The sequence below is a fragment of the Scleropages formosus genome, chromosome 1 (assembly GCF_900964775.1).
Source record: "Scleropages formosus chromosome 1, fSclFor1.1, whole genome shotgun sequence".
Lineage (NCBI taxonomy): Eukaryota > Metazoa > Chordata > Actinopteri > Osteoglossiformes > Osteoglossidae > Scleropages > Scleropages formosus.
The window spans coordinates 51,731,839-51,744,565 of NC_041806.1; the positions used below are offsets into that span (position 1 = coordinate 51,731,839).

General features: G+C 44.1%; 1 protein-coding gene across 2 annotated transcripts; it reads right to left on the minus strand.

Moving 5' to 3' along the window:
- Nucleotides 1-246: 246 nt before the first annotated feature.
- smyd5 (SMYD family member 5) lies at nt 247-12,727 on the minus strand. 2 transcript variants are annotated; one of them, XM_018728812.1, is made up of 13 exons: nt 12,630-12,727; nt 11,627-11,735; nt 10,623-10,762; nt 10,073-10,194; nt 9,357-9,426; nt 8,936-9,040; nt 7,293-7,355; nt 5,440-5,510; nt 5,247-5,353; nt 3,861-3,917; nt 3,582-3,676; nt 2,837-2,907; nt 247-2,076 (listed from the first exon to the last, which is right to left on the minus strand). In XM_018728812.1, the coding sequence occupies exons 1-13, from the start codon at nt 12,720-12,722 to the stop codon at nt 1,935-1,937; spliced, it is 1,245 nt and encodes a 414-aa protein (XP_018584328.1). In that variant the 5' UTR covers nt 12,723-12,727; the 3' UTR covers nt 247-1,934. The 2 variants fall into 2 exon arrangements, with proteins under 2 accessions (XP_018584328.1, XP_018584336.1); XM_018728820.2 differs by lacking the exon at nt 12,630-12,727 and adding an exon at nt 11,462-11,538 and having other exon boundaries at nt 11,627-11,696.

Below are 12,727 nucleotides of genomic sequence, written 5' to 3' on the forward strand. Positions count from 1 at the left end.
TTCAGTCAATTAGATTTATACAACATAAACTCTGCAATGAAAACAGCACTGCAAACAAAGCTCTACATTTTCCACCAGGTCATCAGACCAGATCAACTTCAAGGTAAGACTGAGGTGTAAGAATAAATTTAGGTTTACGAAATTTAAAAAAAAAAAAAAAAAAAAAAAAAAAAGGAACTTTATTTTCACAGTGGTAAATTATTCATACATTGGAGGAGTAAAAAAAGAAACTGCTCTAGATGGTCGGTCAAATTTGCAAGGATTAAGCCATTTACAGGGTAAAATGCACTTTGGCTAAGGTTTAAACCTGTTAATGTCAAACTTTTGTACAAATTAATGCTGTTAGCTGTAGTACTATTGCTCTCAATTAGCAGTTTTGCCCCAAGATCGAACCAATCGGAGAACGGATCCATGGAATATTACTGCCTTCAAATGGATGCAAGAAAAGGGCTGAATGACCTTATCAAAGGACTGTGTACTTGTATGAAAAATACAATTTACAGATTAACAGAACCCGATGTTCCTGCATTTAATTTTGGAAACGGTTGGTTAGTTAAATAAATAACAGGCCACACTTCTTTGATCACAAACCTTTATGAAAGAGGTTTTACACTGGAAAGTATCCCAAGGATACTGTACTTATTTCAGAAGTTGCTACCAGCAATGTATGTGGAAGTGTAACAGTGTAATTACTGCAGAGCCCAAAACCTTCTCTAAGAACCCAAAAGTGCTGCAGTGACTGTTGACAGAATATGAACACCTTTCCTCGGCCACAGCGCCACCTAGTGCTACTCCGTTTGTTTCTTCCAGGAACGCCAAGAGTGCGCTACTGCCGTGTATAAACAACATGTGCTCATGTTACATAAAGGAACAGTCATGTCTCCAAAGCTGAGTCAGGGTGAGCTGCCTGTAGCTCAGTGACAGCTCTTTATCTCTCATAAGACATCAACCAAGAACTTGCTTTACTCAGCCACTTCTGCAGTTCTTTTAGCTTCATAGAATTTGCATAAGCTTGAATATAACAGACAGAAGCCTAGAGCTGTTATGTCAAAAGTTTCTATGCATTGCTTCACTGTAAAGTGGGCTTTGATACAGTCAATGATCCCCCCAGTGTAAATAAAGAACTTTTCTGATAATCTTCGCCTGTAGCGTAATAAAAATATCATTTGGATAAAAGTAAAAATGTGAGCTCACCTTGAAATGCTAGTTGAAAATGTCTTTATTTGCAGACAAGTCTTGAGATGTTTTTCCCAGGCCAAAGTAGAACATGCCTTTAGAAGGGCAGCTCGGCACTTTGGAACAGCTGCATTCCAGAGGGCGATGGGTGCTGAGCGGTGCTGTTCTAGCAGTGCCAAAGCATTAGTGCTATTTTACTACGGTACAGCTCTCCTACTGCGAGGCTGCATGCTGTGTCCTTGTTCTGGGTCCACGTGTGATTCAGCACTGGAGAAGCCCGTGTGAGAATAAAGGAAGCCGAAGAGAGGAGAAGGAAGCGGGCGATGTGGACACCGAGCAGCACGTTAGGGGTCGCAGAGCGTCGTAGGAGAGGAGCAGCACAAAGTTAACAGGAAATGGAGGATATTAACTGGATAAGGAAACAAAATTTTCACCAGAGGAGGCCAAGCTATACTGGGAAAGAGGAATTATATCCTGAGGACAATTAAAGCACCTGTGCTCTGAAATGGGTGGGAGAGATCAGGAGACACCAGTGCACATACACATGCTGGCCTGGAGCAAAGACGAGCTCTGCTGCACTAGGTAACCGTGTGTGGTGGATGGCCCCTGGGGGGGAGCAGGGATGGGTACTGTAGACAGGTTCTGATGAGATACTACCGGGATTGAGGGGTAGTACCCCCTGTGGTGGGGAAGGATGGAAGCCCAGGTGGCATCCCAGCAGCAGTGGGGGGCTCAGTAGAGGACAGGGTCCCGTTCCGTTACACATCGGTCATCTCGTCCTCCAGCTCATCTCCCTCCGCTTCGCCCTCACCTTCATCATCCTCTTCCTCCGAGGTCACGTCCAGCTCATCAGCTTGCGAGATGCACTTCGGGCACGAGCAGACAAACAGGTAGTTCTCCCTGCAGAGGAGGGTACGAGACTCCATTGCACGAGCAGCGTGCAGGCGGTAAAGTGTCCTCAGAGGCCACAGCAAGGAGGAGGAATTCTCCTCCGGATAACGATGACATGCATCAAAATTCTCTATTGTCTAGTAGAGAATGAGATTTGAGAAACGCAACAGTCATAGCTCACTGAACACTCTTGACTGCGGAATTAATCATCGTCGAAGTAGTAGTGTCCTCACACTTAAGATCTATAACTGCATGTCACATTTATTCATTTACACACACAGGTGTGCAAGTCAAAAAGTATCCATAACATATTTATAAGCTAAAACATTATTGCGGATACTTTGACTTATGTGCTTGTGCATTTTTATATATACACACATACACACACACATAGAGCTACTATAAAATACAAATTTATTTTTTAAAAATCAATATTTTCTAAATTATATGAAATAATTTCATATAAAATTTATAAAATCTTAATTTTGTATTTAATGTTATAATTTCAAACATAGGTTGCAAATAGAATATGTAATAATATATATGAAAATTATAATTCTATATGATTTCTAAATAAACAGAAATTAGTAAATAAAACATGCAGCACACCAGTCTGGTGAAAGCTGAGGAGGTGTGCTAGAGTCAGACAGCAACTAAACCCATATTCAAATTTAAATGTCCAGCTTCACCCAACTTCATTCACATTATTTTGCAAAACCTGAATTGTCAAGAGCTTTAATAAGCTGGTGCGCATTGCTGGAGAGCGTACCTTAGGATTTTGAGACGACTGTGCCGACTGCGGTCCCGCTGACAGCAGTCCAGGTAGCTAATGCAGATCTCCTGGGCAGGAGACACAGCACCAGAGCAACCGTATGTCAGTGAGCACACCCCATCCCTTCTCATCCCATTAACTAGCTCCATCAGCGTTCAAAACACTAGCAAAGTATCTTTCCTAGATTAGCTACCTTGTTTTACATTTTCCCAATAGTAACATAAGCTTGAGGATTTACACTAAATCTCTGGCTACTAAATAAAAATGGGTAAATAATCATAAGTAGCGTAACACTGTAAATTACATCGGAGAAAAGCGCCCACTAAATTAATAAAGTAAATGTAAATTGATAACTGAATCAGGACAAAATATTCATACTTACTGTTTATATATCCTTACGATTTACATAACTCTGTTTGAGGGGATTTACAACTATCAGCTAAGTCAACTTTGGGATGGAGTTGTTGGAACAGAACCCTCATCGTTAGACTTTACTTAAAACATCTGAACCTTTAAAAACTCAAAACATCCATTAAATTGATCTCTTTGGGGTGGTGGTAAAAACAGCCATTTCCCTACTTGGAAAAAGGACCAAGTTGGGTCATAGTCTTAACATTAATCCTGGATCTATTATAAATATTGCACATGTAACTACAGGGGAAAGGAAAGAAGGACTACATCAACGGGCACACGCACACAGTGTCGGCTGCTTCCGTGGCAAACGCAGAAGGCCTGTTTTTACCTCGCCAGGGCTGATGTCAGAGAGTGCCGTGAGATGGAGCAGGAAGTTGTTCTCAGGAAAGGAAGCCTCGGCGTTGGGAACACAGCTGTGGTTGCCTGAACACACGTCGCAAAGGCCAACGAGAGAAGAAAAAAAAAAAAAAAAAAAAAACACATGACCGCAGGAGAACCACATCGGACCATTGAAATATCAATAAAGACAAACATCGGCACGCGATTTCGTGAGAGCGCATCCCCGACCACGCTTTTGTGGACCGGAGCTGTACGCCTCCATACTCACAGGAACTCTGGAGGAGGAAGAGACCGGAGCCCTCACAATTCAGGAAGTCCCCCGTCTCTGAGGCAGGAAAAAACAACAACCATCATCATCACTGTATTCAAGGCACACTGGAGCAGGGCAACAGTTGAAGGCTGACCACTAATGAGCACTGGGGCACATCTAATGGTCACAGCCCATCTGCAGCCCAGCAGGTGAATCGAGTTTTAAAAGAAAATTGTTAGAATCACATTTTTTTTTTCCATTCAGCTGCTCTAATGTAACTTATGCTTGTTCACCTATTTAGTCAGGCTGGAAGGTTTTACTGGAGAATTTTTGGAGCGAGTACCTTGCTAAGGGTACTAGAGCAGGAGGTGGGATTTAAACCTGGATGCTTTGAGTCCAAAGGCAGCAGCCCTAACCACTACGCCACCTGCTGCCTTTCCACGCACAACTCTGGAGACGATATAACAGGCAAAGACATCACAAGTAAACAACGGGAACTAAAAATCATACAGAATTCAAACACTCCTTATGTGGTTTCTCAGATTTTACTGTCATATAAATCTCTGCCTAGTATATCATGAGCAATAAATATTTTATTTTAATTCTCGGTGTGGTTCTCACAGTCAGTACCTTAATAGCCCTCAGGACATGCCCTGTAAATACCGACTCATAAAAGGCAGAAATGTTAGGCAGACAGTGAAACAGACATTAGAAACCATTTACAGAGAGCGCAAATTCTACAGACTCTCGACATTTAAAATAAATTAAAAAATGTTTTAATGTCAAATGTTGCTGCCATTTTTTTTTTTTTTAAACAAAGTGCTGCTTGATACGTGCAATTAATACACCATATTTCCAACACGTTGGAAACGCAGAGTGATGATCAAAATCAGTGTAATGTTTTTGGGAGGAACTCCTCTTTAATATTTCACCGTATTAGCCACGCGATGCATAAATAAAGGAAGAGCTCTGCCGACGTGTGGGGGCGGGATAGTCCAGGAATAACCTCAGGCTTCTATAAATAATGCAGAAATAGTCAAATTACATAACCAGAAGCCTCCAAAATGCTTCTCTGTGTTTAACTTGACTGATAACTAGAGCGCTAAATAAACATTTTCCGAATCCTAAGCCTTGATAGAGCACTCAACTGCGAACGCACACTTTAATCACCGAGATGAAACAAGGAAGACTAGGGGTGTGTGACGCAGGGCCTGTGTGCAATTTTACACTGTCCAGTGTGTGAGAAGTATGGCTGGTGGAGTGTGAGAGAGGAGGATCGCAGCAGGATGGAACGTGTGCGTGAGGGAGTGAATTCACACAACCGTCCACGTGCACAAAAAAAAAAAAGCGATAGCGCCCTAGATGCCTCTTGATGAATATGCATGTCTTATTTGCATATGTGACCTTTCTCGATGTCCTTGTACAGCTGGTCAATGAAAGCGTCCAGCTGCTCCCTCTGCTGGCCGGGCAGCTCCAGTGCATCGCAGGCGTGGACCCACTGACTGAGGGAGCTGCGAAGGAAAACGTGAACGTGTCAACAGGGGCGCAGCTCCGGCGGAGAAAGGATATTCACTTGGGGCGCACTTCTGAGACGTACCTGGTGCCGATGCCCTGTCCGTTGGTCCCCACCAGAGCGAAGAGAGATCGGAATCCGTCTGGACTGAACCACTGCAAATGAAACACATCTTAAATATTAAATATACACAACAAAATACTGCGCTTCCGATGTGGATTCGGTCCGTTTCGATCAAGCAGGGGACCGGATGTAATTAAATTTTTTCCAGCTGGAAATATAGCATACTTAAATTGGTACTCTGAAAAAACACCAAAGCAGGTGTGCAAATGTGTGTGAAAGTGGGCCTGTGTGGACTTTGCATGTTTGCCCTGTGTCTGCGGGGGTTTCCTCCCACACGCCAAAGACATGCTGTTCAGGTTCCCCCGTAGTGTGTGAGTGACAGAGAGAGTGTGTGTGTTCCACTGATGTATGGATGAGTGACTCAGTGTAAGTACTGTATCTAGCAGTGTAAGTTACCATGGTGAATAGGGTAGAGATCATTGGAAGTCGTTTTGGAGAAAAGCAACTGGTAAAAAAAAAAAAAAAAAACGTCTAACAAGTAGCCTAACCTGGACGTAAAAGTGAGCTTCATTGGTGGTCTTTTCTTCGGAAAAAATGTCCACTCTGGAGCCATTTGTGCAAATGATAAATAATGATAGAACCTAGAGCAACATATTCTGAGATCGCAGACAATCTATTACAACATGGTGCTTCACAGGGCTGTTCTACAATGAGTGTCGGAAGATTTTGTGCGAGGCCAAACATTGTAAGAAGAGGACACCCTCTTGCTGCTTTTGAACAGCACATAGTGATTCATATTAACTTATGATCAACAACTCTGAGCGAAGGCAGCATGTTCGATGAACCCACTGATGGATTATGCGCCGTTTCCATTAGTTCACATGCAGGTTGTTCAAGAAAACTGCAAAACGAAACAACGCTAAGTCAAAAAACAGGATGGCAAGAAACTACAAATGAGGCATATTTTAAATTTTGAGCAAAAAATGGTTTTGAAACATAGTTAATTCATAATTTGTTTTTCATTTTTAAAACGAAAAAATATATAGCCTAGGTATGAGATGTCTTGTCAGCATATGCATTCACTTTGAGAATACAGATTGTCAGTTGTTGCAAAGCATTCCCTTCTCATATGTTTTTATTCATGATGTCATCAGCGATTAGTCCACGTCGAATCGACTTTCATCACATAACTGTCGACTTTAAAAAATCAAGTCCTGCAACCCCTAGCGCGTGCGTATAAACGCGATGCCACTGTCCTTAGGTCCGCCTCCGAAACAACGTCTCCGTGGAAGCTGACTTTCAAAGGATGCTTCCCAGGACCAAACAAAGAGGGTTTAACTCCTCTCTTCGGAATGATCTGCGTTCATATGGACGTTTGGGGAAACTGGCAACAAAGTGAGCGCTCCACTGGTTCATCGGCAGTACCCACAGAATCAACGAAGAACGGCTGATTTTCCATCATTATCCTTATTACATCCGCAACGGAACACTTTCCGAGCGTTTCAGAGGCCTCTCCACCCTGCTCAGGTTCAGGGTTCGACTGATGAAATGGTACTTGGAAAAGTTATCACTAAGTGTCTAGGAAGAGGAGGGTACTCGTGAACACCTGTTCTGTACGATTGAGCGCCGATAGCAAGAGTCACGACTTCCCCCAAAACACCAGGGATGGGTCCTTACTCTCCTTTAGGAGCACAATGTTTTTAAAAATAATCAAAAACGGGGGATGATGAATATTAAAATACTGTCATGAGACAATAACATGAAGGAGAATAACAGTGATGAGTAGGCAGCTGAAATTATTCGATTAAGTTGAGACAAAAGCACGTCTGAGCTCCACTGTACAGGGCTGTCAGTGTGCAGAGGCTCTCGCTCACCTGGCTGAGATGGTCGTCGTAGAGCGCCGAGCTGAACAGGCTCCGCAACAACGCCAACTGCCCCTGCAGGGCCACAACAAAGGGTTCAAGTCGATACGGGGTGAAAGGCCAGAGCAAAGCACCAAACAAGTTCCGGGGGCAGACAAAAGCAAAGTCGAACCCAGGACGTTTGGCAACGAGAGAAATCTCGGTAACCAGTTACACCCTTCCCTCGTATTTACATTTATACATTTGGCTGAACCTTTTCGCCAAAGCGACTTAAGGCATTACAGTTATTTACCCACTTATACGGTGGGGTCATTTTACTGGAGTAACTTATGGCAAGTATCTTTCTTAATGGTACAAGAGCCAGAGGTGGATTCAGAACTGCAACCTTCGGGTCCAAAGGCAGCAACTCTAACCGCTAGGCTACCAGCTGCCCATATAACAGGGTCCCGTACAAGGAAGAGTCCCCTGTACGTTCTTCTGGAAATATTTACAGTTTTTCCTTACAACGGGCTCCTTATTCAGTACAAAGGCATTTTCCCCCTCAGGCAACACAGTAATTTTTTTTTTTTTTTTTTTTTAACAACGTTTGTGACTATTTTATTCACTGCCTTCTCCAACAATCACAGCATCGATTACAGTAAATCTAACACAAAATTGAAACTGCAATTTCAACACTAACTTTTCTAGATAAGTGTATAACCATCTGAATATTTACTATTATATAAATCGTACAGAGAGCTTGTAGAACATGAACACCCTTACATCTACTGTAAGCGTTTCTCTTGTGGTTTAGGAGTCAGAGCCCGAAGGTGACACTGACAGTACAAGAATTATTCACCATTGTGCACAATTCACAGAACCCATTGAAATCATTTTGATAATAAGTGATATGTATCAAAGGAGGGGATGGCGAAGCGGGTTTGGCCTGGTCGAGCTCTCTGGCGGGCCTGGGGTTCGAGTCCCGCTTGGGGTGCCTTGCAACGGACTGGCATCACGTCCTGGGTGTGCCCCCGTGCCCCTGCCCCCCTCCCCTCCCAGCCCTGCGCCCTGCATTGCTGGGTTAGGCTCTGGTTTGCCACGACCCCGCTCAGGACAAGCAGTTTCAGACTGTGTGTGTGTATGCGCAATATCATACATCATCACTGTCACTTTAAGCATTCTCATGTTCTGAGTTCTCTGGCTGCCTTCTGTTATTATTGTTACCATTATTTATTGTTAATTAGCATTAATTATTATCATTGTTATTTTATGCAGTATTTCTGTTGGTTTTGTTCATAGTCTGTGGAAAAGTATTTAAGAAGAATTTCATGATACTTGTACACAGAACCTGTACTTATGACAATAAAAAACTTGATATTACAAAATATGTCGGTGTATCATTGTTACACATAATAAACCAGTTAGGTGAAATATTTACTGATAATTTTTTTCCGTATGAGAACTGAGGGTAAAATGATGTCCCCAGATAAGGGAAATTTGAATAACTGTGATTTCATGCAACAAATTAACCCCTTTAGGGGAGGGACTGGTTCATACAATACGTCCTGGATTGCCAGATCTGATCCCTGTTAGGATTTTAGCTGTTTTCACACTGCAGAGTGTGACTACGAGGGCTGAGATATGGCACAAACCCGACCCCACCAGCACAAGCTCACCTGGAACTTCTCCCCCAGCAGCTTGTGCGCCATTTCCTCCTGTTCGTTGGCCGTGCGGCTGCAGAAGTGAGAGAAGAGATTCAGCCAGTGGCTCCTGTCTCTCGCCTACAGAGAAAACGAGATAAAGACCCGTGACAAAAGAGATCACTGACCACTTCGATGAAAGAGACAAAACATCCGAACGAGTGGAAAGTTCCTGACCTGGAATTCAACACAGAGTTAAGTGTTGCATCCACTCTACATGTTCCCAAAACCTGCACACACCACCGAGCACGAAGGAAGGAGAGGAGAGACAACATGAACGAGACAGATGTGTGAAGGAACAAGGAGGGAATGGAGTGAGGAGCATATTGTAGATGGAAAACTGTGAAACGTGGATGAAATGAACTGGATGAGTGGGGAGGGCGGCTTGATGGGGCACCTGTTTCACACTGGCCACCATCCTGGCCATCAGCATGATGCTGGACGTCTCTGGGGGGTAATGCATGTTCCTGAAAGGCAAAGAGCGGGTGCAAGTTGGACACAAGAAGTCCTCTGATCTACACCCACTTCCGCAGAACAGCGATACAACAGCTATCGATGTAAAAATACAAACCATTTTTCCAGACACCGGGCTTATTATTCAGTACAGTAGCATTTTTCCACCAATAATGCAATAATACACCCACAACTGGAACAATCTGTAATTTTTATTTCTCAACTGAGACTGTATAACATTTGTACCACTGACAACCATGCTTAATAGAATTTTAAACAATATTAGTTATACAGTAAATAATATATTTTTACATATTATATGTACTTACAATTATTACATTCTGCCCACTTTATTAGGCACACCCAGCTAGCAGCAGGGCTCAATGGAACTGCCATTCCTCTCATTAGATTTCTAATTTGATTTTAAGTACCACTTAAGCACATTACATTTGTTATATAGGGTGCTCAGCGCACTCCACGGTACTGCAGCATGAGTGCAACTGGAACAGCCTTAACTGCTACACTACCCTTGAGGTACCAAAAATAACATTTAACCTCGCTACCCTACTCTATTTTCCTGGAGCTGACAGGACTAACAGTAACAGCAGAGTAATATTTCCACCTCTGATGATGTCATTTGCTCCACATTACCACACCCACCTCCATGCTTCCTGCAGTTTATTGATGGGGTGCTCCAGGTCATCTCGGGAAGGACCCAGGCACAAAACTCGATGGTACTGGTCCAGAGCGGCTTGCCGGCACTCGGCACTACAGTACATCACCTTGAGAAAGGGGGCGGTAAGTCAGGCCATAAGCCAAACTGGAGACCAACGTAATTTACCAGGACAGCGTCATCACCTTCGTGGAGATCCAACAATGAGGGCCTCCTGCTTCAGCTAGCACTGTGAGCAATTACTTAATTATTCATGTATGCACAGATCAGGAAGTCTTTGCCCAAGGAAGCTTGCGGTTTTCACCACATCTCAGTCTGATGCCACGACAAGGCCGTGGAACGACACGGTGTATTTTTACCCCTCGGATATCTCCCCCATAGTAAAGGGTTTCATTTCCTGCCCACTTCTTCTATGCCGTATCCCCACACCCTCCTGAAATACACGGCTGAAGTGTATGTAACAGACCTACTCTGCGTGTGTGTTTAGACAACAAGCTTTGCATGACGGGCTGCACAAGCATGTGTCCAGTGACCCACCTGACACTGTGGGCAGCACTGGTGCAGCTCAGGACGCACTTGGCACTGATCTGGGTAGGGCAGCGAGAGGCCAGAGAGGCCACTGAGGCGCCTGGCGTTCTCCTCCGCGGTTTCCAGCGACCGCATGCAGTGGTCGCAGGCTGGTCAGAAGGGGGCGCCACGGAGTGGGGAACATGGGTTAGAAGGGAAGGACGTGGGACCAGGGAAACAACCCACGCAGCTTAGAGTCGCCATTCAGTTGAGCCCATCTCCAGCTTTTCTCCGGTTGCTTGGATTAAATCTTTAACAACTCATCCACATTCAAAATGTGCTGACATGTACATTAAGGCAAAGATTCCACATTAAAATATTAAATGCTTCTCTCTGGTATATTTAAAAAAAAAAAGTATTTCCTCCTACATTCACATTTATTAATTGAGCTGACACTTCTCTCCAAAGCAACTTACGCTGATTTACCCATTTAAACTTCCATTTTTAGAATGTCGGCTTAGAGCAAGTAACCCGACGAAGGCAACCACGGCAGGAAGCGGGATTCGAACCTACATCCTTCAAGTCGGAAGGCTGCTGCACTAACCACCAAACCACCTGCCGATTTCCTTCACCGTGCTGCACTTTTTGCTTTGAGCAACAGAAGCCGAACCCATTTGCGCGCACAATTAACGTAGTCTAAAAATCAAATGCATGTTCATTTATATTCATTCATTTATTCATTCACTGACATTTACACTCATTTTAGGGGCCGCTGGTAGCAAAGCTATCAGCGCTGCTGCCCTTGCACCCGAAGGTTGTCGGTTCGAATCCCACCTCCTGCTCTCAGTGCTCTCGAGCAAGGTACTTACCTTGAAAGGATGCAGTAAATATTACCGAGCACTTTAAACGGGTAAATCGGTGTAGATAGCTTAACGCTGCAAGTGAACTGGAGAGAAGCATCAGTCAGGTAAATATTTCAGTCAGTGTGGTATTTATTTCTACCCCGTATCGTTTCCCCACGAAGCACAACTCACCTCTGTACTTGTAGAGGGAATTCCACAGGAACTGCGCGCACACCACGGGCCGCTCTACGAATATGGTCTCCCCTTTGCGGATACCTTTTCGGGCAAACAGCCCTTTTCCCTGCAAAGCAGCAGTTACTGCGACTCATCCTTCTGGTATTACCATAGTAAAGGTGTAAAATGATCCGCACCGGGGTGCAAGCATCAAGACAAGCACTGATCATCCTCAAGGTCGCTGGTGACACATTGATTGAACCACCGTCTGATTCTTCATACTGCATGAGAAGAAAAATTAATAGCTGGACTCTCTGCTGCTTGTCTACCAGTAAATATTGAACATGATTAATCACTACTAGTTCTGTTTACAATAAATTATTGAATAATAATAAACTAAGCTGGGACTTAATCAGAGCGTTCCAGTCAATCGACTTGCTCTTATGCCACTGAGACCTTCAATTTCAAAATTAGTTCAATTAATACTTTTCATATATTATTATAGTTTGAAAAGCCGAGTGTGTGTGTGTGTGACTCCACTCACTGCGCGTTTTCTCACACACTGACTGAGCAGCTGAAGCCGCGCTCTCGTTAACCCGTAACCGAGTCATAAAGCGCGACTTATCCCTCCTTTCCAAAATGAAAATCTCTACGAATGACAGGAGAAATGTTTATTAATTATTAACGACAATAAACAAACACTAAAAGGCCGCACCAAACGCGCAAAAAAACTGACTGGCCGCGGATTTGCTAGTGAGTCCTGCGGATTCACGACACCGGCGTAGCGAAAGCCGCGATTTGACAGAACGCGGAGCTCGCGGGAGGCACGAGAAGCCGACGGGGAGACTGGTGCGGCAGCGCGCGACTCCCGCCGTTTGTCTGTGTCGGACCACGCCGCGGCAGAGAGCAGCGCACAACCGAACCGGCAGCCGCGCCGGCTAGTCATCAAGGAGGGTGCTGGCGGACAGCTTACCCGCCACACACCAATGACACAAGTTCTGTCTGCCTCGTCTTCTCTCACCTTAATTTTGTCGATTGATCGAATCTCCACATAACTGCAAACTTTGGAAGGTTCGGTGCAGAAAGAAAACATGTCATTTACGGGAGTGGCCATGTTGA